Source organism: Callorhinus ursinus, unplaced genomic scaffold, assembly GCF_003265705.2.
Source record: "Callorhinus ursinus isolate GAN/ISIS: 27379988/994484 unplaced genomic scaffold, GSC_fseal_2.0 scaffold8, whole genome shotgun sequence".
NCBI classification, from domain to species: Eukaryota; Metazoa; Chordata; class Mammalia; order Carnivora; family Otariidae; genus Callorhinus; species Callorhinus ursinus.
Window position 1 is genome coordinate 71039664 of NW_027397070.1, and position 26807 is coordinate 71066470.

General features: G+C 51.5%; 1 protein-coding gene and 1 long non-coding RNA gene across 5 annotated transcripts in view; one reads left to right on the top strand and one right to left on the bottom strand.

Moving 5' to 3' along the window:
• Positions 1 to 26807, bottom strand: part of CDC42BPB (CDC42 binding protein kinase beta) — a 99621-nt gene that overhangs the window by 26315 nt on the left and 46499 nt on the right. For 3 of the 4 annotated variants that reach the window (XR_003207583.2, XM_073895912.1, XM_025869316.2), the window contains exons 4-19: positions 26476 to 26571; positions 21469 to 21617; positions 17015 to 17108; positions 15309 to 15509; positions 13421 to 13669; positions 11503 to 11582; positions 9569 to 9735; positions 9365 to 9484; positions 8410 to 8543; positions 6708 to 6950; positions 5155 to 5265; positions 3422 to 3666; positions 3209 to 3314; positions 2634 to 2758; positions 2109 to 2214; positions 22 to 170 (exon numbers count right to left, since the gene is read on the bottom strand). Coding sequence is in view for 3 of the 4 variants with exons in the window: in XM_073895912.1 (XP_073752013.1) it covers positions 22 to 170; positions 2109 to 2214; positions 2634 to 2758; positions 3209 to 3314; positions 3422 to 3666; positions 5155 to 5265; positions 6708 to 6950; positions 8410 to 8543; positions 9365 to 9484; positions 9569 to 9735; positions 11503 to 11582; positions 13421 to 13669; positions 15309 to 15509; positions 17015 to 17108; positions 21469 to 21617; positions 26476 to 26571 (2375 nt within the window). In the remaining variant the exon portion in view is untranslated. The remainder of the gene's footprint in view (positions 1 to 21; positions 171 to 2108; positions 2215 to 2633; positions 2759 to 3208; positions 3315 to 3421; positions 3667 to 5154; positions 5266 to 6707; positions 6951 to 8409; positions 8544 to 9364; positions 9485 to 9568; positions 9736 to 11502; positions 11583 to 13420; positions 13670 to 15308; positions 15510 to 17014; positions 17109 to 21468; positions 21618 to 26475; positions 26572 to 26807) is intronic. The other variant, XM_073895913.1, reaches the window with a different exon arrangement.
• On the top strand, positions 109 to 26531 carry LOC141373325 (uncharacterized). Its single transcript, XR_012379200.1, has 3 exons — positions 109 to 235; positions 776 to 920; positions 26405 to 26531. It is a non-coding gene; the product is annotated as an uncharacterized lncRNA (long non-coding RNA).

Below are 26807 nucleotides of genomic sequence, written 5' to 3' on the forward strand. Positions count from 1 at the left end.
TCAGACCACAGTACCAGGTACCTTTCAAAGGAGAGATTCATGTCTTTGACTTTCCTCAGCTCCTCTTGAACAAGCTGTTTGGCCCGGATCTCTGCCTCAAGAGCAGACTGCAATTCTAGCCGCGCAGACATGTCCAGCTTCTGACTCCGGCGAACTTTCCAAAGGGGATCCTAGAGTAATGAAATATTGCAGATATACTGTTAAGCTATTTATTTGTTTAACAAAATGCTGGCAGGTATGTCATCTTTTTTCTAAAACTTTTATTATCATTTAAATATTAATTTAAATATTAATTTGATACTGTTAAATATTATCAAAGTCCATCAGACCCAAATTTAGTTTGGGCATTTTGTGACTTTTATTCTTAGATATCTTCTAAAGAATGAGATGTACCTTTTCTTATTCTTTAAAAGAATAAGACTGAAACTCAAGTGTAATTCCTACTTGAGCCCATCAGCCTCTCTTACAAACCTAAGATATACTGCGAGGTCCCCGTTGTCTTACTGTTCCTTTATCTTGAGACATTGTGCCATTTCACTCTTGGAGATTATGGCAGTGCTCCTCAGTCATTCCCACCTGGGACGAAAGACTAACTGACAGAGGGGAGGGGGAGGGATGGGGACCGCGAGCGAGACCAGCCTGATGACAGTGCCCACTCCTGCTGAGAGCCCGATGTAGTCCGTCCGCTTTCAGGAGGGAGAGCAGTCTGGGGATACCACTTTGATAGACCTTTTTAGAGTTTTAACACAGGATTTTTCATTTTCCGTCCACACAGTAAAGAGAAGAAAGATAACCCAGGGCAGGTGGCACAGGGATAGAGAGTGGCGCTCATCTAGACGCTAACGACTGTACTGAAATCCAGTAAATGAGAGAAAACTCAGCGAGTCTTCAGATGACTGCGTCCTACACGGATTTAACAGGTGAACAATACACTTCTCAGGACAGAAAGGAAAGATACTTTCATCCAGCCCTCCAATAGGAATATTCTGTGACAAGAATCTCAATCAATCCATTTTGCTAAAGGGACCTATGACTGTATTCTTTCATCTTTTTTTAAAGATTTTATTTATTTATTTGACAGAGAGAGACAGAGCGAGAGCAGGAACACAAGCAGGGGGCGTGGGAGAGGGAGAAGCAGGCTCCCCGCGGAGCAGGGAGCCCGATGCGGGGCTTGATCCCACGATCCTGGGATCGTGACCTGAGCCGAAGGCAGTCGCTTAACCAACTGAGCCACCCAGGTGCCCCCCCCTTTCATCTTTTATAAGGCTTGTACACTAAGTTTACTCAGTGCAGTTCATAAGTGCGAGTATACGTATAAACATGATTGGAAGAAAAAAGAAAATGTAGAAACGAAAAATATTTGATCATTTGAATTGGTTTTCATAAACCTAAAATCTAAAAATGACCATGTTTTCCAATTACAGAGCAAAGAGCATGGCTGTGTTCTTTGACAAGATGGTATGAATGTGCCAGGTGCCTGGGTGATGGGATGAGTGGTTAATGACATTCAGAGATGCTGCCCCTTTAGGGTAAATATACCTTCAAATCAGCACAATGCGGGGATGAAAATTTGGGTTTAAGTTCTAGACAAAGTTCTAACAGAATTGATTCACTCTACCTTTCTTGTTACTCGTATATGTGACCCACACAGTAACCTACACACACACACAGGTGTTGTGCAAACGACAAACGGGAGGAGGAGGGCCGCGCGTGGCTGTGCCCACAAGTGAGCCTGGGCGGAAATGGTGCTGCGTTCAGCCCAGAGCTCGCCACACTCCCGGCACTCAAAACACACAGACCACTGCCCAGGCGGGTGACAGAATGAACAGGACCAATGTCCGTGAGGGCAGCAGCCCGTCCTGCTGAGGATCCCTCCACAGAGCCTGGCACGCAGTGATTACGTGCTGTGCGAGCGTGCAGCATCAGAACAGGCTGTGATCTCCCGGCGACTCGCAGACCCTGAGCTCCTCAAACTGGGCAGCTTTGGCCACACGGAAGTCCCGCCTCATCAGTGAGACCCGCCTGGCACTAAGCTGCACTCATGCTCAACAGAAAGCCATTAATGAATTCCATCGCCACAAAAGTGCAGAGTTCAGAACGAAGCCTACCAGTGCTCGTGACCCCAGACTGGAGCTCCTCAGAGTCTCGAGCTCTTCGGTCATCTTAGAAGCAAGAGCCTGAAGATAACCTCGGGCATCTTTCTCGTCGCTGACCCTAGAGGAGGACCCATACCCCGTGAGCCAGAGGTGCCGAAAATGAGAACAGGTTCCCGCCTCCCACAGGACAGAGTGACACCACGTCCTATCAGCTGGGACAGTTGCCCACGACCATCAAACGCCTCTGCTAGCAAGGGCAGCCCCAGTCCCTTCTGCTGAGTTGTGCAGAGACCCAGCCTCCCGCTCATCAGAACACGGGGGCCGTGCAAGCCTGACCCACCCCGTCAGTGACTCAGTGCGGTTTCTCCACCTTTAGTCCAATGTGATGAGCACTGGACAGAGCTGGTGGCCCTAGACTTGAGTGATTCGGGGAAAAAGCAGAGAGGTCCGTGCTGAGGCCTCAGAGAAACTGTCGGTGAGGAGAGCCCGATGGGCTCAGGCAGGCCTGGGGACAACCGCGGCCGGGCACGCACATACCACTGAATGATCTCTGCAATCTGAGCTTCCCAGTGGGCAACCGACTCCCTCTTGGCTGCCAGGTCCTGCAGCTCATCCTCCAGTTGTCTATTTTGAGCTGTGAGTTTGTCCACAAAGGAACAAAGCTGAAATTAAACAATTGTACCACACAACTTGTTATTTGGTGCCTTTTAAACTGTGGGGGTTTTTTTGTTTTTTTTTTTTAAGACTTTAACCTTTTGTATGTTCTGGGGATCTCTGTGGGAAGCTAGAAGCTAACAGGGTGCCCTTCAAATAGGACGTTAGCATTGTTATAGCCCAAGTTCTTCTCCAGAGTCTGAAAGCTTTCCTCGTTATGAGATATTGTCCCAAACTTAGTTTTCAATGTAGATTTTTCGAGTGTATCTAACTTCCATCACATCTCACTACAAATCTGAACACACTAAGAGGTAAGAGCTGGTGGTTTTGGGTAATTAGCAGCTTTTAACCCAGTGAAGCACCCCACTGTGAAGATCAAACCTATGACTTCCCATAAGCGGTAAGGTCCCAGGACGCACGACTGAGGACACCGTGGCCGCGAGTGGGGCACAGATTACCCTCTCGTTCTCGGCCATGAGCTTCTTGTTCTCCTCCAGAAGCAAGGCTCTCTCACGCTCGTACTTATCTCTTACTGTGCCTACCGCCTCCTCCATTTCCGAGTGCCTGGGAAGGTGCGAGAGAGAAAGGAGTCAGAAGCCACTGAGCCAGCCGCCAGGCGGGCAGGGGCACAAGCCGGCACCCGCGACACTGAGGAGCGCACGGACACATACCGTTCTCGCTTTGACTTCTCCAATTTGTCTTTTAACATGAGAACTTCCTTCTGCAGGGCCAGCTGGTGGCTCTCCGAATCGTGCACCTCCTTCTTCACGTTTTTGACTTCCAGCACGTGGGAGGCCTCACGCCTGACCAACTCCTCTTCGTAAAACAGGACTTTCTTCTCAAGCTCAGATTTGATTTTGGAAATCTCCTGCTGATGTTCTAAGGTGGCACCTGGTCCCCGGCCTCCTTGCTTCATCTGCAGATAAAGGTTAAATTAATTACAGAGCTCTGTGTCCTCCTGAGGGCCACGCGGCCTGTGGTCCCCCGCCCAGTGACAGGCGCTGCACCTGATGCATCTGGCCTCAGTCAGGTGGATGCCAGGGACTGCCAGTATCTGCCTTGCTGAAGGGATGTGCCCCAATCCGCCCGGGTCTCCAGAAGCTCTGTCTCTATACCCTGACACGAATGGTCTTCAAAGCCTCCTCCCACTGTTTGTTCATCACGCAACAATATTCTTTTGAGGGCTGACTATGTGTCAGGTGCCTCTGTAGTAACAGGGTTACACTGAGCTCTCTGCTCTTGTGGGGCAGAGGGGGAGAGACCGACAAGCCAGTAACTAAGCAACAAGACACTAACACAAGGCAGCGCGACAAAGAATGGGGGGTGGCACGAAGTGGACAGTTAGAGAAGGCAGCGCTGAGGTGCTGACACGTGAAGCGCCATGTCAGGCGATGAGCAGCAAGTCAAAGGCGCTGAGCTGGGAGTGAGCTGTGTGCACAACAGGAGGGTGTCAGGGCGGCTGGGGCGAGCGGGAAGGGGAAGTGCCCGGAGGGGTGCCGCTAGGGTCGAGTCACCCCGGAGCCACGGGAAGCCACCGGTGTGCGCAAGGACAGGATGCGCTCTGGCTGCCACGTGGAGCGTGGACTGTCACTCTGGACGGCGACAAGCACGCAGGCACAAGGGAGCACAAGTCTAGGCCCATGGGGCTGCCGCCGGCCGGACCAGATGGCAGCAAGGACGACGGAGAGAAACAGGCAGTTCTGAGATATGGGCCGGGGGAGAGGGAGGCCCACTGTCCCCACTTCGCAGACAAGGAAACCAAGGCTCAGAATGGCGACTCGCGCACCCGAGATCGCACCAGGCTCACAAGGAGACCCGCCACCTCCTCACCCGTTCTACCAGTAGTGCTCTCTGCTCGCTCGCTCCCTCCCAAGGTGCCTGGCTGCCCCGCCCCGGCCACCAGCCTGTCTCTTCAACTTCAGTGGCAGGATGTGGGCTTTAAGGAACTTTTCGAGAAATGGACTCCACTGAATTTAGAAACTTGAGACAGGGATGCCTGGGTGGCTCAGTCGGTGGCATCTGCCTTCGGCTCAGGTCATGATCCCAGGGTCCTGGGACAGAGCCCCGCGTCAGGCTCCCTGCTCCGCGGGGAGTCTGCTTCTCCCTCTCCCCTGCTCGTGCCTGCCCTCATTCTCTTCCTCTTCCTCTAATAAAGGAAATCTTAAACAACAAAAAGAAACTCAAGATAAACAGTAGGGATCAGGTGTTAGTTTCCCAGGGCTTCCTATAAACTGCCTGAGACTTTTTACAGAAGGGAAAACATGAAGGAACTGGAGTTTTAAAAGTGAAAAGCTGCCATAAAGGCATGTTCTCCACGACCGGCACCTCATCCGCAGCCGCCCTTCCCCGACAAGCCCACCACGACAGTAAGGGTGGTGACAGTCTGGCCTCTGGCAGGCACTACCTTGAGGGCCTCAAGCTCACTTTCCACTTGCTTGGAGAAGTTCTCGCTGTGCTCACGAAGCTTGCGCTCCCTGGAGGCCTCGGCAACGGCGTCCTCCAGCCGAGCTTCCAGCTGCAAGAGGAACGCCCGCTGCTTACTGGCACGAAGCCGGCCCTCCGGACAGGCACTCGGCCAGTGCAGTCCTACAGCCTCTGACTCCTTCCCTCCTCATCAGATTTCATCCCCAGTTAAAGGCTGAACACACTTCAAGACTTAACTGGAACGGCTGGTTAGTAATAAAACAAGTTCAAATTTTAATTTAAATCAATAATTTGGCATTAAGTTTCAAGAAAGGATGTAGAATGGTGGAAGCAAGTACTTCGGGTGTCTGGAGAACAAGAACTCATCTATTAAACGACAATCGTCATGCGTGTGTGGGAGCGGGGGGGCAGCGGAAGGACGGCACCCTTGGCTGGGTGGACCTCGGCGGCCTGCCTCATCCCCCATAGTGACTCATCTGGAGTGGGACCGCTAATGCTAGTTAGGGGTTCCACTGACCGGAGCTACGGCTGGCTACAACTACAAATGTATCTGGGTTGTAAAATAAATGGAGAAGAAAACAAACAGGCATTTTGAGACCAAGTGACAAAGATCACATACTTCTAGGCCTTCCGATTCAGTTTACTAAGCAAATTTTAACAGAATTCAATACTAAGGGCTGCTTAAAATATGTCACTCGTTAGTGAAAGAGCATCTGGAGCATCTCAGGCAGCCAGTTCTCAAAGCCGGGTCTTGAGGCCCTTTCAGGGGGAATAAAAGGCCCTTCTTTTTCTAAATACCTGGGTTTTCTTCAAATACTTGATCCAAAACAGTGTAACATGACGGACTGAATGCAGAAATAGGTATGACAACCTACGTGTTTATTAAGGTGGTTATTAAAGAAAAGCACAAAAATGTAAAAATGCCACTCTTTTCACTACACAGGGGAAGGTAGTTACTTTTCATAAAAAATGTTACTTACGTCAACATGTAATGGGTTTATTGTTAAACTGAAGAAAGTGTCTTAATTTCTGACATGGTAAATATGAAGGGCTGTAACCGACACAAACAAAAGCTCTTTGGGAAGTCTCAATGATCTTTAGGAGCAAAAAGCCGTCCTGAAGGCAAAGTTTCAGAGCCACTGGGCTGACGTGGGGTGCGCCTGGCTGAGCCTGGTCTTCCTACCCTCCCTCCCCACCCACCAGGGACATGCGGCTCATGCACACTTATGCTGTGCTGTATCAATCACATCATGACACATTTATGTCATATTTGTTAGGTATGAATACCCATTTGCTTTAAAAGAGAATTTTTAAACATCAGCATCCTAAGACATCTCTTAATAATTTCACTAATAGATACTGAGAGGGCTGAGAAATACAAAAAAACTTGGCAAGCCAACTTACTTGGTTTCTCATAAAATTTAAGGCTTATTTTAAAGTAATTTATATAATTCAGCCCAAGTTCTCAAGATGTTTTATTAAGATCATACAAAGGTCCAAACAGTACAAGCCCTGAAACAGCTAAAAAGCTACCTCTTTCCTGAACTTCTCAGATTTGCGCATGTCCTGCCGCATGGAGTCAATCTTCTGCATGGCCGCCTCCACCTCCTCCTCTTTGTCACGGAGCTGCCGGGACACCTTCTGCTTCTGGGAGCGGAGCTCTGCCATGCGCTCGTTGAGCTCCGAGAACTCCTGCAAGGCCAGCTTTCGCTGCTGGTGGGCATCTTTGAGTTCTCTGGCCTGGGATTTCAATCGCTCTGAAGCTTCGACCAATTGCTGCACAGAAAGAACGGGAGCTATCTTACGTGTGCTCGGCAAAGACGTGGAAGGCTGGAAGCTCAGTCTTCCCCTGCAAATGCCGGCCACAGACCAAGGCCAAGATCCAAGAACTCACCTTCTTGAAAAAAGCCCTTTGCTCAGCCCCAGCCTGGCTATGAGCTGCCTGGAAGAAGCCCACCTGAGCTGAGGTGCTAAGCATCAACTTCACTCCAGGAAAGACCCTCAGTCTTTCCTGGGCCGTGTGGTGACCAGAAGCCCAAGCTCTCCCAGCCAGCCTGAGGCCCAGCTCACAGTGGCAAGTCTGGCTCACCAGTTTCAACCTCTCCCCGGTGCCATCCACACAATCACAAAGGTGGATGAAGCATGAACATCACCAATCCAGTTATTTAAACAGCAGAAATCAGGAAAGAACATATTACAAAAGAAAAAGCTTAAGATTTCCACCAAAGTAAGGAATCATGTAACAATGATCACAGCATTGCTAACCCCTCACTAGAGAGAGAGATGGATGTGGTTGTCCCTCTGGCTGCACAGGTGACATGGCCTCACTACCGGCCACCTGGCAGCCTCCCCTCCCTGCAGCCAAACCCTTAACCACTGGTGGCACAGTCACCGTGGCACCTGTCTGACTGGAAGGAGTGGATGTGAACAGGTTGGCGAGGAGGCTCCCCCCATGGGGAGGGGAATGCCTGGGTGTTACTGTAGCTAGAGTAATGCGGGGTCTCTTGTCCCACGCTGCACTTCCAGACAAAGTGCTCTGGTAGGATACCATGGGGAACTGGACAATCTGGGTTTGAAATCCTGCACATTTTAGAGAACGATCACAAACTATACAATTGACGACTTAGGTGTGTAAATGAATGTATTTCAGAAAACACGATCCTGTGGTATGAACATACTGTACGAGCATGGAGTTTGATATATTTCACTGAAAATCAAATTTATAAAAGCCTTCTGGGGGGAATTACCCAAATTTTAATAAATGGTCTCTCCTGTAGCGCCCTGTTGTAAGGAAGAGCTCACCTCTGAAAGAAGGGGGGGTGGGGAGAGGCCGCTGCAGGGGGCCAGATGGAGCAGGGGCAGGGAGGGGGGGGAAGGACTGGCACCAGATACAAGCGTATGAACCCAGCTGGGTCAGTTCCTGAGGACGCTGGGACACGGGGACCCTCTGCACCGCCATGTCCTTACTTTCACTGGGGGGTACGGCCCACGGGGCAGGCTTGTGGTCAGCAGCCAGGAGGAGGCCCATGAAGTCACGGCCAGCCACCCTGGAGGCTGAGTGCCCAGTGGCCCGGCGGGACCCTTGGGCAGTCGTGCCCCTCAGGGGCTGTGGGCAGTACAGGCCAGGACACACACGAGGGTCCTGGAAGAAGTCCTCGGACCCCCGCACGACTTCAACCTCACAACTTAAGAAACCATTCACACCCCTCTCATGTCAAATCACACCCTGGATTACCTTGTGAAAATCCTCCTTCTCCTGCCGCACCACACGGTACTGCTTTTCCAGGCCTTTCAGCCGATGCGTGGAGTCCTCATGCTCTTGGCGAAGGGTCACCGTATCCTCCAGCTGCCGCTCGAGCCTATTTGAATCTGAGCAAAAGAGAAAACAGACCATCTGACTTCCTGAGAGTGAGTTATTTAATAATTCCTCACGCTCTTTATCATTTGAAGCTTTCTGACTTTCTCATACACGTGAGCTGCTGTGTCAAGTGCCACTTGCTGAGCCACCCATGTGAGCTGCCCGTCTGGGTAACAGCTCTGCCCCGGGGGCTGTGAGCCCTGGCGTGGCATTGAGCCACCCGTCTCAGGGGCTGCTAACCCTGAGCAAGCACAGGGCAGCCGAGGGGCACAGGAAGCCTCTGTGTGTAAGTGACTCGGGCCCTTTTCAGTGTCAACAGGGGTGGGGGGGGGTTCTAGGAAGGAAATGGAGAGAAAGAACAGGTTTGGAGATGAGAGTCAACTGCCGGGCTAACCCCTGTGTCAGCTGAGGGTTAACACTCAAAAGTGACTTGAGTCTTTAGGAAGTTCTGATAATCTAGGAACCACAGAGGATGAAGGGGGGAGAACAGAACCAGCACCTAAAATACCGAGGGAAGTAGGTCACTGAGGAAAGCCTCAGGAAGAAATAAGCGATTCTGTCTCAGGGCTACAAAGAGGGAAATTAAGACAGAGAAATGTAAAACGTTCTGAGAGTTTGTGGATGAAATACTAGAAAACACAATCTAGCTACAGCTATAAAATCCTATAATTTGAGCTAAGCCAAGGTGGAGAAATCATCTCAAGTGAATAGACAAAAGAGACCTTTAAAAAGGTTCACTGAAGCCAAAGCTTTTTTTCTCCTTTTCCACCTTACGAAAAGGACTAAAAATTTTCTCTGAAGGGATGAATGCCCAAGAATACAGACCACCTACCTGCTATTTTATTCTTCAGACGCTCAATCTCTTCATTTAGCTTTTTGATTTCCTTATCCCGGGCCAAGCTGCCCAGGGCCCGGCTGGAGCCGTGCAGGGACTGCACGGTCTGGGTGGACTCTAGGGGAGGGAGACAGGGTGTGAGGGCAGGCCAGTGCTGAGGGCGGGCATCCGAGGCTGTGGGAGGCCGGGCTCTGCCCTCACCTTGCAGCTTCCTGCTCAGCTCCAGCTTCTCCTGCTCCAGCCTCCGGATTCGCCGTTCGTAGGCTTCCACTTGCAGGCTGTTCTCCAGGTCCCGCTGCACACCCTCATCTTTGGTCAAGGTGCTGGACTGCATTATGCTCTTCAGAGAGCCTCGGTCGGAAAAACAGCTGTAAGTGAAGCAACAGGGTTTTCTCATCTACTGAGAATTTATAGCTCATCAGCATTTTACAACTTCTGGGGCAAAACACACATCTTTCAAATAGGCCAACAAAACTGCGTGTGAAAAGACTACAGAGTCAGAATTTAGAAGAGTCTTCCTTATGGCTAATGGTCAGATGACAGGGTGGCTGACAAGGCTGTGCTCTCCGAGGTGGTCAAAGAAAACGCCTCTGCAAAGGAGGGAATGTAATCCCTACGGCACCACTTACACTCAACCAGAAATGAAACAGGAGATGGTATCGTGTGGGCATCTGAGCGTGGGGGCCTGGCAGAGGCCACAGGGGGCAGTCCTGGATGCCCAGGCCATCGAGGGCTTCCTCCTGCTGCTGACCGGCCAAGGATTTCTCTGGGGATGGGCCGCTCCACCCTCCAGGGCTCATCCTCCCGTGCAGACTGAACAACCTGCACGGTTCTCTCAACTCCAGCACTGTGGGCGGCCCAGCTACTCGCCAGTGACGGGCCTACGGTGTGCGCCACATGCACAGATTAAAGCCCACAGTGCTTCTCTCATGCAGAGCTTAATTCCTGAACTGGTACACAAGTTATTTAGTTCTCTTGCTTTTAATGTGACAGCGATGCTGGGGAGACTCCTCTGACTCCTGCTACACTGAGTGCAGCCAAGGCACCAGCACACACACGTTTACGGAAGGGCCGGGCTGGTGTTTCTCAAAGGTGGCCCAAGAATGCTGAGCATGCCAGCACCGTGAGGTCTGTTCCAGAAGGAGGGCCCTGGGCCTGGCCCACCAAACTGGAGCCTCGGCAGGCGGCCTGGAACCCCTGGGTTTAACAAGCACCCACGGAGCTAGAACAGGCCAGAAAACCGAGGAACCTCCGCACGAGGGATTAAGAGGTCAGTGTGTCTACGGCATCTCGCACCACTTCCTGTGGACTACAAGGCATCAGCTGTCACTCTGGCTCAAGTGCTGCTTAGCCCTGGCACCTCACACCAAGGGAGCCTCTATGAGCTCAAGCAGAAACAGCCCTCTCCTGAAGGAATTCTCATCAATTCAGCTATGAGCTGCTAGAGAGTGCCAGGAGTCAAGTTGTGTTGCCCTCCTTCAGGCGCTGCGTGGTTCCATCTGCTTCACTTTGCCTGTATTTCCTCCTCTCGCCTCTCCTCCTGGCCCAGTTTTCTTTGAGAGCCGGCAACAGCTTGGCAAAGAGGCCCATTCGAGACAGAGGCTGACAGGTACAAATAGTCACCACGGTGTTTGGGGGCTGGAGCTACACGTGGGGCTTCTGTTCCTGGCTCTTCAGATTTCCATTACGTCTGGGACTGTGCTCCACGGTGGAAGCTACGGCACTGCGGCTGAAATCCTTATGAAAGCCGGGCATGACCAGTAAGGGGGCTGCTGACCATGGCCAATGACATTCTCTCAGAACAGATCTTGCCAACACTGACGGCCTGTAAGTCAGAAGTCAGCTAACTATCCCATGAGCTAAGGATGGGTTTCCCATTTTCAAAGCGTTGTTAAAAAAGAAGACTATGTAACAGAGACCACCCTTTGTGGAAGAAGTCTGTTGAGCCTGCTCCGTGTCACTGTGTATAGTCATCAGGTGGCCCTTTCAAAGGACAAGCCCGTCCACAGCTCCATGAGCACAGCCCTCCCCCGCCAACACTGATGCAGGCATGCACCTGCACAAGAGCAGCCCCCCAGACTGCTCATCTAGCCCAAGGGGAGGCTCTGGCTGGAGAATGATAAATCTAGACCTACCTTTCCGTTGTGAATGTAAAACCGATGAATGGCAAATGTAACCCAGAGAAGCCTGTATGAGAACCAGGAGGTAATATTTCCTGCATAAGAACACATACAACAAAATTAAATCCATGTTCAAACAAAGGGAAAGAGGAAGGAAAGAATATTACCCATTGGTTAAAATCGGGTGCACGAGAGAGAGTCATGTGGCTTTCTAGGACACGGAGGACACTGCGTTCCCCGCCACAGAGCACAGCACTGGCAGATTTGTAGTTCTCAGGTCTGGCTGCGCACACAACGCAGTAGAGGGGACAAACACACTGCTTCAGATGAGGATGATGTCCCAGGCCCAACTTGCACCACAGCCCAGCCTGCTGAAGCTACGGCATCCACCACTCCATGTGGCCCTAAGCAGAGGTGCGCAGATGGGGCACACGCACAGCCCCCGGAAGGCGCGGGGCAGAGGCTGGGGGCTCCCAGGCCCTCGGCAGAGACAGAGGCCAAAGGCAGAAGAGAGGCTTGGAAGCCAAGGTAGAATATTTTAGGTAAATGTATTACCAACTCTATTTTTCAGCTTCAGGATCCTTCATCAAACACGAAACCAGTTATAACTCATCTGGGAAATGTCAGTGTGGAAATAGTTTCTTTGGAGTCTAGGAAAACCCTTTCTACCGGACACTACTTTTCTCCGTGTGGTCTATAGTTCAGCTCTTATTTGAGTAAGAGGAATTCTCTAGGGAGCACTCAAGATCTTTCTTCTACTTGGTTGAACTTCAGTCCCTCTATCCCCAAACCAGGTCACACGTATGGACTAAAAAAGGCTGGGTTCGAGGAGATCAAATAACTTTACAGCCTCTAAGCAAAACTCTCTGGGGCTAAAGGTGACGACTGATGCACCAGAGGCCCTGTTGGACCAGCCAAACACCGGACGGCCCTAGAGCCAGGACCCAATCTGGAGGCTCCACGACATCAGTGGGAGGACTCAGAACCCACACATGGTCACTGCTGCTCCCAAACCCCTGCCATACAAACACATGTGTAGACACCCAAGAACACGGGACAGCAGGAAGCCTACATGCTCATGCGTGGGGACCGGAGCCCCAGAGGCTTGGGAGCCTGCTGTGAGGGAGTGGAGGGATCCTCGCCTGCTCAGGGCCTCGAAGTCTGGAAGTGGTAACAGGGCTGTGGCAGGGCTTCAAGATGGTGGTGTAGGTGACAGAGCCGAATGCCATGAAAATACAGCACAAGTGTGTCTGATGAGTTCCAAAGGAGAAGAGCCATTTAACTCAATTTTACTCCCACTCAGCACAGGCGTACCTCGGGAGAAATTCTGGGTTCGGCTCCAGACCACCATAAGGAGGTGGGTATCGCAATGAAGCGAGTCAAGTGTACTGGGTGGTTTCCCAGTGCATGCAGAAGTTGAGTTCACACCACACTACAGTCTACTAAATGTGTGTAGCATTATATCAGAATAAAGTACACACCTTAATTTAACAATACTCTACTCCTAAAAAAATGCTAACCATCACCTGAACTTTCAACAAATCGTAAGCACTAATGACAGATCACGTAACAAATATAGTAATAATGAAAAAGTTTGAAGTACGGTGAGAATCACCAGAATGTGACAGAGACACAAAGTGAGCAGAAATGGTGCCCACAGATGTGCTGGAGGCACGTGCAAACCTTTAGTCTGTAAAAAACTCAAAGCACAATCGAATGAGGTGTGCCTGTAACCCTTCCTTTTTCAAAGGCACATTAAGAACCAGGCTGAAGGTTGGAATAAAAGGTGTATTTTCTTAAAACTACCAGATTTTTAAAAAACCAACACAGTCCTAAGATGTATCATATTGGCAAGCAACACCTTCCACAGAACACTGCCACTACTCGGACCCACCAGGACACCACACGAGGACGCAACAGCATTGACACTTACGATGTTTCTTAGCACATCGTCATCCACATCAAAGTTGGAGGTGTCAGAAGGACTGCTCACATCAGGAATATAAGGTGCTTCCAGGTTCCGTATGTTTTCCCAATTCAGACCTTCGAAGAACGCGTGCTTTTTGAAGTCCTCTATCCCGTTCTGGCCCAGCCGGCGCTCTCTGCTGCAGATGAGTCTCTGAATAAGGTCTTTGGCTTCTTCAGACACATCGGTGACATGGGATGGAAACTGAAATCGCTCCTGGAGGGTGGGGAGGTCGGTGGACACAGGATGAAAACTCATTCAGAAAAATCGAAGGTATAGAGACATTTCAGGAAACAAATAGAGGCGACTGCTCCAAAGCAAGTCATGTCTACTTTCACGGTAACTAAAATGCAAGCCACAGCTAATGAAACTGCATTCCAGAAAGGCAAACGAGATCATTAGTCTTACTGCTTGTATGCGTGGCAGACTTGGTACCACATTACATGTAAATGACAACAGCAATGGACAGTCACCCATCAAAGTGGTCGAGGACGCAGACCACGCACTGTGGTGGGACAGGCCGGTACAGCCCTTTCAGAGGGCATTTTGCCAGGAGCTATGGCAATCCCACTCTGAAAACCATATTCTACAGAAACAGTCAAAAAGAGAACACCTAACATATTTACAACAGCATGATATTCTGACCAAGCAAACTGCAAATTACCTAAATGCCCATCAAAAAGGAACCTGTTAAAAACAGACAGGGCACACACATGTCAAGAGAACGGACTGATTCTGTGCACCGGAGAGATGACAGTAACACACGGACAGAACAAGCTGGTCATATGCAATGTGATGCCATTCACTCCAACACCGCCCCCCCCCCACACACACACACATCCAGCCCAGGCCCGACTCTTGTGATCTAGAACCAGGGACGGCAGAAGCAGCTCACGGGGCTGCGTGAGGATCAGGTGAGTGCGAGCATGCAAAGCGCTGGACCAGGCCCCACAGGGAGCGCACTCAGTACCAACAGGCTCCTTAGGATTCACGGAGTCCCGTTCAGCACCTTAACAGCACTCATCGTGGAAAAGTGGATGGGCTGATTTCCACCATCTACACTCTGTCCTTTGGCATTGTCTGACATTTTAAATGGTAGGTATATACTAATTTACAAGTGAAAACATTTATTTCTACCTTGGGAAAAGTGTTTTTTACAAGTATGGCTTGCTCTGATTTGTAGTTAAATGGAAGATCCCCCACCACTTTCGTGTTAATCTGCTCCCCATGGGAGCAGTTAGTGAGGGACGGGGCTGAGGACAAGTCAGTGGAGGGGGTCACCCTTGGAGAGGCGTGGAAGCACGCTGAGACCACGCTGGCAGAGGGTGGGAGCGGCGTGAAGAAGACATACCTGACTGAGGGAAGCAGATGACAGCAACACGAGGAAGAAGAGTAAATGGTAAAGCAAATGAGAAATGGAGGTGAGGCAGAGGGGAGGCGAGGTCGGAGTGGAAAATGCACAGCTGGGAAAGGGAAAAGGAACAGGACCCAGGAGGTGGAGGGATGCCGCCATGCGGAGGCGTGGGGCCCCGTCATGAAGCTGGTGAATCCAGACCCTCAGGTGGAAGAGCCCAACTGCTCCTCACCCCCGGCCACCCTGAGGCCATGCACGCTCAGCACGCTTCTCCTGGGCCCTGACCCGGAAGCTCTCCTCCCCTCACGCCCACACCTCCTGTGTCGGCCGCCGGTGTGGACCCTACTGCCACATTCTCTCTGCTCCCATCTGGCGGCCAGCAGCCTGCTCCAGCCCTAACACCTCTTCCCCAAAGATGCTAACAGCTTCCGAGTGGCCCTCCGCCTCCAGACCTGCACCTTGGGACTCGAACCAACAGGACGTGGAAATGCAATGTCTTACTTCGTGGTTCATGATCTTTCCATAGGTCTCCACGAGTGACTCCGCATAGAAGGGTGTTTCTCCGTACAGCATCTCGTACATGCAGACCCCGAGAGACCACCAGTCACACTCGGGGCCGTACTTGCCCATGCCGTCCTCCATCGCCTGCAGGATCTCGGGCGAGATGTAGTCAGGAGTGCCCACGGCCACAGAGGACTGGACCTTAGGGGAGAGGTGGTATTGGGAGGGAAACTCTCAGGCCAAATTCCTAACTACCTTCTCTAAAATAGGGACAACAAATAATGAAACCATCATGAAATAAAACTGCAGCACTACACACTGGGCAGTTTCCAGAATGCACAAGACTGTCTCGCACACCTGGTCTCCCTGTGCCCAAAAGCCCACCTCAGGCCCCAGATGACATTGCAGTCCCTCAAGGGGTGGCATGTCCCACACGCTCCGTCACTGCCCCAAGTGTGGTCCGGGGGCCACGTGTGTTCAGGCTGACCCTTCGCCACCCCTGTGTGCACAAAGGCCACCTGGGCTCTTATAGAACAAATTCTAAGGTGGGGCCCAAGACGCTAAATTTCCAGCATGCTCCTAGGGATGCTAAGGCTGCTAACCCAGAGCCTACCCTTCAGTCTCCCAAATGGGAACATCTGGAAGTAGGTCCAGGCACTAGCTGGGTGCTTAGGAATTCCCCAGATGGGGAAGCAGGAGGCTAAGGCCCCTAAAGGGGAAAGAACAGTCCCTTGGCTGCTGACGTTAGCAGAACAGGCCTGTGACATCTCTACGGAGATCTGTGGCCAGAGAGGGCAGCAATCATCACCGAGAAAACAAGAGGCAGTGAGTCAGCCAGGAAATCAGACTGGTCTCAGAGCACATGGAGAAGAGTCCATAAGACTGAGGGAGAAACAATCACAGAAGGCCTGACCCTCCCTTGGGCTGTGTCTGAGGAGAGGGTCATGGGGTGCAAGCAGTACCCCAGGTCAGACTGAATCAGCAGCGGCGGGGGGGGGGGTCTGCCTCTGCCATGTGACCAGAGTCACTGCTCTGCCGCGCGGCTGCCTGGCTGCAGAAGCTCCGAGGCAGACAGCGGGAAGACCGGAGCACGAGGTGGTGACACAGGACGAGTGTCCGCACGTGTGGGTAAGAAAGCTAACCAACACTCGAGCTCAGTCTGAGGCCACTGTTCTTGTCAGAAGGAGGATTTGAGGACAGCACCAATGTATCAACTCCTCAATACGCAGAGCTTGTTGGAAAGAGAAAAGTCTAGCATCAAGGACCCCCGCTTCCAGATCTACAACACCCACAGAGAGAAAACCCCTCACTGACAGAAGTTAGCCGCCCACAGACAGAAATGAGGAGGGGTAGTTACAGCGAAGGTCTGTGCGCCCGACTGGCCTGCACAGGGTGTTTCAAGAATGGACCCGAGGGCTGCCTGTCATCCACTGCAGCGCTGATGTGACTAGCTGCCTGGCCACATGAGGAAACCCGACAAGCCCCCCACACTGAGAAGCATGTGCATGACGGCTGTAAACACAGAAAGCCAAAAAGAGGCTTCAGACTGAAGCAGAACATTTCAACTGTCTCCTAAATGGATTTATCTTTTTAATTTATATTCATAAACTTGGTTTCTTAACTGGATCTCAAATTAAAATTTTAAGCCCCTTCTAATTACAAGCAAAATCCCAAATCAAACGGAAAATCTCCAACAAAATACCTACAGTTCCATCGTCATTCATCTTCAAGCACGATCCAAAGTCAGCCAGGCGGATGTGACCATTCACGTCCAAAAGGACATTGTCAGGTTTAATGTCTCTGTTAGTAAAATAAATACACGAATTAACCATTTCCATGTTACACACCGAGTAGGTCAAAGCTCTTAACCTTAACTAGCAGCGTACCAGCTGTGACAGTCTTGGAACAACGTCTCCCCGTGACGCTTTACTTGGGTATGCACTGGCAGGCATCACCACTACCGCTCACTCCTATGCGCGAGCTGATGCCCAGTCGGGCGACAGGCCATCCTTGTTCCCACCACATGGCCGACAAGGTCTCCTGAGCGTCTCCTTTGTGCCAGGTGCTGTGCTCGACCCCAGGTCTACAACGGGAACCAGATCCCGCGGCCCCCGCCTTCACAAAGCTTCCCACCAGCTGAGGTGGCAGAACGTGAACATGGGATCACAGAGACACACACGTGGTCTCAGCACCAGAGTATGACACGCGTGGTATGTGCTGTGAAGAAATGTGAGGAAGTCGAAAAGGAAGCTGAGGGTGGCTGGGCAGAGACCGGATGAGAGCAGGAGACAGGTGAGGCTCTGGGGCAGGGGCCCAGCGGGCCAAGAGCGCACCACGGACCCCATGCCGGAGCTGACGGACAAAGACCCGGGGGCTGAAGATCAGTTATCAGCAGTAAGCGCACGGCAGGAAAGTAAGCCCACAGTCATGCGTGCTGTTCTGTGTCCTTGTAAACGTAGGCCCCCGGGCAGGGGGACGACCTCTAAAGCACAAACCCTCCTTCCTGGCAAAACAAGCTCAAACGACCAGCCAGCATGAAAGGGAACACAAACGTTAGGAGCAAAAGAAGGCAGATGCTCACCCAGAGGAGTACAGGCATGCACCGATGCGACAGAATGCCATGCCTCCGGGAAAACAAATGTGCACTCGCTACTCCCAACATCGGGGGCGAGTCCCACAAACCAAAGTGAGCAGAAGATGACAATCCTTACCCACAGGAAGACCCACAGAGCAAAAGAAAACGAGCACAGCACTCCACACTGGAATAAACAAACAGGAAGAGGAGAGAGAAAACAAAACAAACCCTCAACGAGTCGAGAAAATAATAACTAAGAACAGAACCAGACAAAAACAGGGAGAAACGAAGAGAGTCAATTTAACTCAGGAAGAAATAGAAGAATAAGACAAAATCTTATCAGAAATGGTGACTAAATTATAAGGTGCTCAAAGGAGAACAAATTCAAATAAAAATCTGATGAAGGGCACTGCAGAAAGGGAGGGAAAGATCTAGAAGAATAAAAGGGAGACAAAGCAGTGAGAAGGGTCAGAGAGAGCAGCTGGAGAGAAGTGGAAGACAGGCTAAGAAGACCCAGCCCACAAATAACGGGAGTCCCCGAAGAAACCGAAACAATAAAACACAACTCATACTTGAAAATACAATTTGAGAGAACTTTCCAGAAGTAATAGAAAGGGCCTGCATTGACAGACTGATGGGCCCATCACATCGAACATTTTCCAACATTTTTTGGTGCCAGACAAGTGGATACCGAAGGTCACAGGGATCGGTCAGCCAGAGGAACCGTGAGGAGAAAGCGAGGAGGCTGATGGGGCAACTAGGCCTCCACGGGCTCAGCCTCCATGATTACAGCAGCGGGGCTCTGGCGCGGAGAGACAGAGGGGGGACAGGGCGGGATGCAACGTCCGAAAGCAGACCAACTGCACAAGGAGTGCGGACGCGATGAGGGTGTTCTCTCAGGCCGCTGGGGCAGACGGGTGAGTAAGCAAGGAGGGCCCCTTCAGGATAAAGTAAGAGCCATTCCTGGGGAGGCGCTGCAGAGCCGCCCCGACCACCCGCCCCCCGGATCTCCGTCTCGCTCAGGTTTCCTCTGTGCTATCCTGTGTCCCACACAGCTCCCTGTTCTCGCTTTTCCTTTTCAAGACCGGTTTTGTTCTCTGAATCACCCTTCTCATAAAATTGCACCGTTCTTTCATTCCTAAGCCGTACTCTGTTCTCTCCGGGGATGTGACGTCCTCCAACAGCGAGTCTTTGTGAATCTGTGACTGTTTCTAGCTTTGCTGGGATCTGGGGCCGACCTCTCAGAAGCATGGGTGTTGCGCTCCCCACTCCGTGCCGCCCACTGCATCCTGAGCTACAGAAGCCTAGCTGCGGGGTGGTGGGCACTGCCTGAAGTCACCACGGCCCACGGGCAACCACAGAAACGGCGCAGGGCTGTGGCATAGGGTCGGGACCGTGCGTGTTAAGTCCAGCAGTGCCATCACCACTCGTGCTGACAAAACACACTTCTTGCTGGCCCTACCAAATGTAGTGTCACCCCACTCACACTGTGTCCACCACTGGAGGCTGGGGTAGGACTGACTTCCTGCAAAAGCTGACTTTGTGAACTTTCTACCAAAAATGGAAAGCTTTCTGCTTTTAGACTGGGTCGTTCAAGCTCTAAGTCTGAATCCTGAGTTGACGGGGGTGCTAATTACATATTTAATTCTCCTCCTATGCCTGGAGGTCAAACAACAGAGTGAAGCTTCTACGTAGCCAATTAATAAGGAGAAAGCTTTCCAATTAGGGAAAACAGGGAAAGAATAAACTGTTAATAAGGTGGTCAGATTAATTTCCCTGGAGATTGGTGACAAATGCAAAGACATTTATGTCTGCTATGAATTAGGCACAGTCTATCAAAAAGGAAGAACATAAAATTGAAGGTTGAAAACAACTACAGTGAACTGTTATAAAAGCAGGTGCAATGACATTAAGGAATCCGTGAAAAAGGAGAAAATGCACTGTCCCAAACCTCACTGCCCTAAAAGAAGTGACACTTGGGGGCAGCTCCCTCTGCTTACTCTGTGACACAGGGGATGTGTGGCACGGTGCCCTGGGCAGGACATGTGGCTGAAGTCAAGCTGTCCCAGGGCCCTGCGCCTCAGTTTCCCTGCTGAGCAGTGAGGTAACATTCATGGCCATGTTAGGAGAACACCGGGTCCCGAGCCTCCCAACGCAGGACAGTGACACCTTCACAGTCCTGAGAGGAAGGTGATTTCCAATCTAAACTTCCATACTGGATCATCCATCAGTCACACATGTGGATAGAATTAAGATGCTGATCTCAAAAAAAAAAAATGATCTCAGGAGCCTCCTTTTCCAGAAATTACAGAGAGTATGTGCTACCAAATCGAAAGACTGAACCAAAAGGAAGATGCGTGACTCAGAAAACAAGGGATCCAATCCTAGGGAGATGGGCAGGGACCCTGTCCAGGGGCAAGAACTCTCAGAATGAGGGCAGAGCAGTAGGCTCAGGGAGCACCCTGGACGGAAGGGAATGGGAAGGAAGAGGGAGCACCAAGAAAAATCAGACCTAGGCTACCTGGTATGTCTGTGTGTGCACAGCTTTATAATTCGGTCACAGTGTTTGGGGATAATTAGCAATGGCTCCCAGGGAAAAGTACATTCATGAAAAAACAGGGCCGCTACTAACCCTGGGGGAGACAAGTTCTACAACGAGGGTAATGCTGTAACTGTAAGGCTCGTCTGTAATATTTACACAGGCACCATGTTATGAACACCAGACACAGATTCAACCAGAAGTTATCATTTACAGACTGGGATGATGTGGGAGGGGAGGGTGGAGAGGGTGTGGGGAGAGGGCTGGGAGGGAGAGATACTTCTGTAAAGAGTAAATCTCCATTTTAACAGACGTGACCTAACTGTTCCTCCTCTGCGAAAAAGAGAACAGCAAAAGAAGAGCGTTACTTAGAAATGGGAGGTAAACAGCAGAAGAAACAGTTAAGAAAGGTGACAAGCTACCTGTGGCCAGTGGAATCTGGGCAGGGCAGGAGACTCATATACAACTGTCTGACTTTGATCAAAATGAAACAACCCCTGCAGGACTGATTCGCTGTCTTAAACGGCAGAAAGAGACAGACGCGGCACCGTCACACAGGAGAGCGCGGGCCCAGCACAGGGCCCGGGACAACAGGAGGCAGCCAGCCACGCCGACCCGGCCCCAAGAGCCAGTCACACTCTTGCTCAGGCTGCTGTGGTATGAGCCCCTCTTCTCAGTCTCATTTTCCTCTGTGTTTTGCTGGGGGCCGTGGGACAGAGAAAGCGTTGCTGAGAAAGCAGACACAGACACAGGGAACCCACGAGCCAGGGGGCAAGCATCCTGGGGAGGCAGGATCAGCAGGGGAGAGGGTGAAAAATGTCAGGCAAATATCAAACGTGGCTTCAGGCGACCAGCACTCGAGCATCACAATCGTCACAGTAATGCTGGGACCCCTGCTGCCAGGCGCTGGGGCAGCTCAAAGTGAGGACTGCTAACTGCATGACCTCTCTGGAAGGCCTGGAACCTGGGGTCTGTGACACAGAGAACTCTGAAAGAGTATTTTAACACATTAGATGGAGTTTCTGTAGAACGTAAGAGGTGATTACCTGTGCACATAGTGAAGCTGATGGATGGAATCGATGGCCAACACCATTTCACCAATGTAGAATCTTGCCATATCTTCTGGAAGCTTGTCTTCAAATTTACTGAGCAGGGTCAGTAAGTCACCACCCACATAGTAATCCATGACTAAGTACTACAAATTGGGAAGAGACAGGAGAGAACATTTAGTCAGCGCCAAGCCTGACAACTAAAGGCCAAACTCCCACCGTGAAGTCCTTTGGCTCTTCAAGTCTGGATCAACGGCTTGCTCCCATGTCATCCAAGATTTCCTGCTTTGATGTATCCTAATACTGCTTTACTTTCGAAGTTAGGCATTTGGCAGAGAACAAACTTCAACAGATAGTACAATTAACCAATGGAGAAAGTGACTGAAGGGTTTGATGCTGGAGAAGGCACAATAAAAGCTAGAAACGTGATTTGTGATCTATCAAGTTCTACTGGGTTTAAAATAATTCTCCAGGGGGTGCCTGGGTGGCTCAGTTGGTTAAGCATCTTCCTTCGGCTCAGGTCATGATCCCAGGGTCCTGGGATCGAGTCCTGCATCGGGCTTCCTGTTCAGCAGGGGAGTCTGCTTCTCCCTCTCCCTCTGCCCCTCCCCCTGCTTGTGCTAATTAATAATAAACAAACAAACAAACAAACAAACAAATAATTCTCCAGGTCCTTACATCACAGAAAGAGGACACTGGACCAGAGGAGGAAGGTGAGTTACCTAAAATCACATGAAACTAGCAGCTCTTATTAGAAAGGTGATCCCATGAACAAGCTGAAAGGTAGGTACTTATGAGTACACCCCCACGAAAAATCAGAACATTTACTGCTTATGTAGAAATTAAAGCCATGAGAGAAAAATGTCCAGGTGCCGGGTGTTCTGCTAATGGGACTGAGCAGGCCCTCCCCTTGGAGCCGGCTCGTCCCAGGGCAGGAGGGGCAGGGCGGCCTTCTGTCTGAAAACAGTCTCAGGGCGCAGCACCCTGAATGCTCTGATGTCTCACGGGGCATCTCACAGGTCAGGGTGGCAGCTGCCGGGGTCACCACGTCTCAGGGACTGCTTGAGAAGTGGGCAGGTCCCGCCTCACAGCACTCACCCCCCTTGAAGCCAGTTTCCTCTGAAGAGATGGATGCTCTGGTCTGAGCAGTTAACTAACCAAGAGATGGGAAATACCACCTTGTTTCCTGACAACCTAACAACAGTAAGAGTTCCCACTCAGGGAGCAACTACTACGTTCTGTGCTTTCAGGCTCTGATTCACCCGCTCTGCGGATGCCCACAGCAGCCCTCGCCACAGATGCCAGCACGGTCCCATTTTACAGGTGAAGAAGTAAGGCTCGATGACGTGCCCAAAGTCCCCCAGCCAGCGAGTGACAGAGCTAGGATCTGAACACAAGCAACTGGACCCAGGCCCACACTGGCAAACATGGCCATCGGGGCCTCATGAAAGAGGAGAGTAGCCACCATGCTGCTGGGCTCCTCTGAGGAGGGGGAGCCTTCGCTCTAGGCCCCTGCTCTCCTCAAAAGCACTTGTGCTGACAACCCTCCCACCCTGCCTCACAAGCCACTCTCAAGGCTCACATTGGCTGACCCGACCTCCCTGCCTGATCTCAGGGCACCAGGGCACTGCAGCCTGCCTGTCCAAGGGCGGGAGTCCTGTGTAATCAGGTTCTCCTCACCCGTGCCCACAACAACTCCTGTTTCACGAAGACCCTCTATGGCACCCACCGAGCTAGTGCTTTCCCTCGTTCACTCACTCATTTGCTCATTCATTCTCAGGTAGGAGCCCTTGGCACCCCTCCAAGGCAAGGGGTGCTCCTCCACAGAGCTGACATCGAGGGGAGGGCCAGAGACCACAGTAAGTAAGGAGAGGTCACAAGACTTTCAGAGAGCACTAAGCACAGAAGAAAACAAACCACACAGCATGCTAGAGCGTGACCAGGCTGCATGGACCACCAGGCAGATGTCTGGGGCCTACGTGACGGGGGCAGAAGCCGGCCTTGGCACGGGCCAGAGGTCACGTTCCAGACAAAGGGACGTGTGCAAAGGATGTGGCCTGTTGGGGGGAATGGAGAACAGTGACTGTGGCCAGAGCGCGAGCAGGGGGTGGGGGTGAGGCCATGCCCCACAGACCACAGCAGGGACCACAGGCCCCACTCTAAGAGCCAGGGAAGCTGCTGGGAGGCCCTGGGGTAGGCAGCTGCAATCTGATGTACTTTACAAGCTTGCTCTGCCTGCCCAGGAAGAAGAGACTGAGGATGAGGGCCAAGAGCAGGACAGGAGAGGGGCTAAGGCCAGGCAGGAAGTGAGGGTGACGGGCACTGGGGAGGGCAGAGAGAATGGATCAGGCATCGTGGCTATCTGGAGGCAAAGACGAGAGCACCTGCTGGCGGACGCACGCGGGGAGAGGGGGCAGGTGAACGAAGAGCCAAGTTCTGCAGCCCTAAGAAAGCAGTAGGAATAAGTCAAGCACCACGTCTAGCTGAACCTCAACGGTTTCCATGTCCACCTGGAAATCTGAAAAGAAAAATAAAAACGTAGTACAGCAGGGCTAAATATGACTGATAGGCTGCTGGAAAACGAATTTGTAAGGAAAGTAAACTGTAAGGGCTTATAAGGCAGACACGCAGAAACTGATTTTTGGAATAAGAACTAGACCAATGATCATGTAACACAGGATTCTAAGTCAGTAAGGCAACGCCCTCTTAGTTACTGGTCAAACAGGTTTAATTTTTACGACACGCCAAGTTTAGATACCTACAACAGAAATTATAACACGAACTGGCTCGGCAGGGCAGCCCAAGGAATCCACCTAACACAGCCGGCCACCCCGAGGCACTCAGACCGCGTGTTTGCCGGCCTGCTTCGCACCCGCCCACAAAGACTGCCACTGTCCCAGAGAGAAGGAAACTTGCCTAAACTCACCACCCGGGGGCGGCAGAGACAGCCAGACCCTGGGCTGCCAACCCCAGCCTGAGGACCCAAGAAGGCCCCAGAGTCCCTGCTCTCCTCCCTAATTGTCACTGTACCTCTATTTGTGCAACTCTAAACACTCAAGAAGATGGCTTCTTGGCTGGAATTCCTAACTGACCGTCTCCGGTCAGAATAAGCCTGGGGATGCCTCACACTTCAGACTGCAACATGCCGTGCTGATTTCAGGCAAGAAACGTTGCTTTCCTTCGGTACAGACCCACATTGCCTAGACTGCTCAGAAGCTTCATTCACATGGGAAACAGGCTGGAGCCGGTCCCCGGTCAGCAGGAGGTTTATGTGGAGAGGGCCCCAGGGCGTCAGGACTCTGCGGTCTGTGGGCAAGGGCACTGAGCACCACTTCCTGCCACAGGCCGGGACTGCGGTCCTTGCTCAGCCCCTGCATCTGTGCGACAACCTTGGGCAAATGACTTCATCCCTTCCTGCTCCGGACGCTCCACTTAAAAAGTGGTGACAACCATGAGTGCCTAAGCCATGGGGTCCCTGGGAAGACGGACTGAGGTGACCCACGTGCCACTGCTCAGTAAACACAACGGTCCCCTCTGTAGAAACAAGCATATATATTTAAAATTCTTTTTTTCTTTTTTTAATTTTAGAGAGAGCACACACGTGAGTGAGCAAAGGGGGCGGTGGGGAGGAATGGGGGAACAGAGGGAGAGAGAAAGAATCCCAAGCAGACTCCACACTGAGCGCAGAGCCTGACGTGGGGCTCAATCCCACAACCCTGAGATCATGACCTGAGCCGAAACCAAGAGTTGGATGCTTAACCAAATGAGCCACCCAGGCGCCCCTATTTTAAATTCTAAATAAAGGGTATAATAAACCCTTTTATCTAATTCTGGGCATTTGAATTTAAGGGATTTCTTTTGATCTCTGAAAGAGACTGTTCTACGATAAGTAAAAGAGACCCCACATCACTCGGCTTGCTGTAGGAAATGGAGCATGCTAGTGAGGATACGCTCAGAGAGACAGAGGTCCCCGCACTGAGGCTGTGCTGACCCTTGAAGGCCCTGCGGCCAGTGCTGGAGCTGCGAAGGCCGGAGAAGCGAGGCAGAGACCAGCTTCTTCGGGTCTGTGCTCACCGACACCTGGAGCTCCACATAAAAGGACTTCAGGTTTAGGGGAACCTAGAGTCACTCTAGGAATTCAAAGTGCCTGAGACCCAAGGTTTGGTTTCCCTTCACTCTGAGCTATTGTGTCTGCGTTCCCAGGTGTCTACATTCACGTCCAGGCGTGTGCTGGTCACACGGCAGACTGGTCAAGACTGAAAGGAAGGGGCACCTGGATGGCTCAGTCGGTTAAGTGTCTGCCTTCGGCTCAGGTCATGATCCCAGGGTCCTGGGATCGAGCCCCGCATCAGGCTCCCTGCTTGGTGCAGAGTCTGCTTCTCCCTCTCCCTCCGCCTGCCACTCTGCCTACCTGTGCTCTCTCTCTCGCTGTCAAATAAATGAATAAAATCTTTAAAAAAAAAAAAAAAAAAAACTGAAAGGAAGCCCAGCTCAAGTCAGGAGAAACGGATGCCAAGAGTCTCCCCAAAACCCCGTGTCAGAAGGCGTCAGAGAGCCCAGCTCATCCACCCGGGAGGACTGCAAACCAGCTCAGTGTCCTGGGCCTGTCGCCAAGCAGCAGGGCAATAGCCACTCGGCGTGAAGGGCTGAGCCCCTGTGGCCCCACAGCACTCCCTCGTCTCACACGTAACTAAAGATGGAAAATGTTTAAGATGAAAAATGTTTCACGCCCCCAGCTTAAATGGAATAAACCCGGTGAACAAAATAATCAGGTTATCTAGTAATTAGAAAAACAAAGAATACAATCTCATTAGTCTATTTTTTAAAAATTCCACCTGTTTACTACATTAAAACAAACCCCTAAGTTTTCTCTGGTCATATATACGTTTCAACAATGTCAATTCCAAACAGTCTTACTATTTTTTTGTAACAGCACAAAGGAATCAACAAACTTCGGCCACGCGCCGTCTGACCGAGCCTCAGCTCCCGGAGACCCACACGTACCAGGTAATTCTCGTCCTGGAAGGCGTAGTGCAGCGTAGTGATCCACTGGCAGTCCCCGTTCACCAGCACATCGCGCTCCTCTCGAAAACAGGCGGTCTGTAAGCAATCAGGGGGACAGGCGGTCTATGTCCATCTGAGTACAGTCCCGAAGAGAGGGGACCCTGCTGGGACCTGGGCTCTGGAGACAGTGCAGGAAGCCTGGCCTCCCTCCCTCACCTGCAACCTCCGCCTCAGGCGGCTCCCACCTGCTCCTCAGTCTTTCTTTACCTGCACCAGCTGAGAGGCCGAGCACCTCCGGGTGCCTCCCAGCCCCTTCCACACGGGCACTGCGG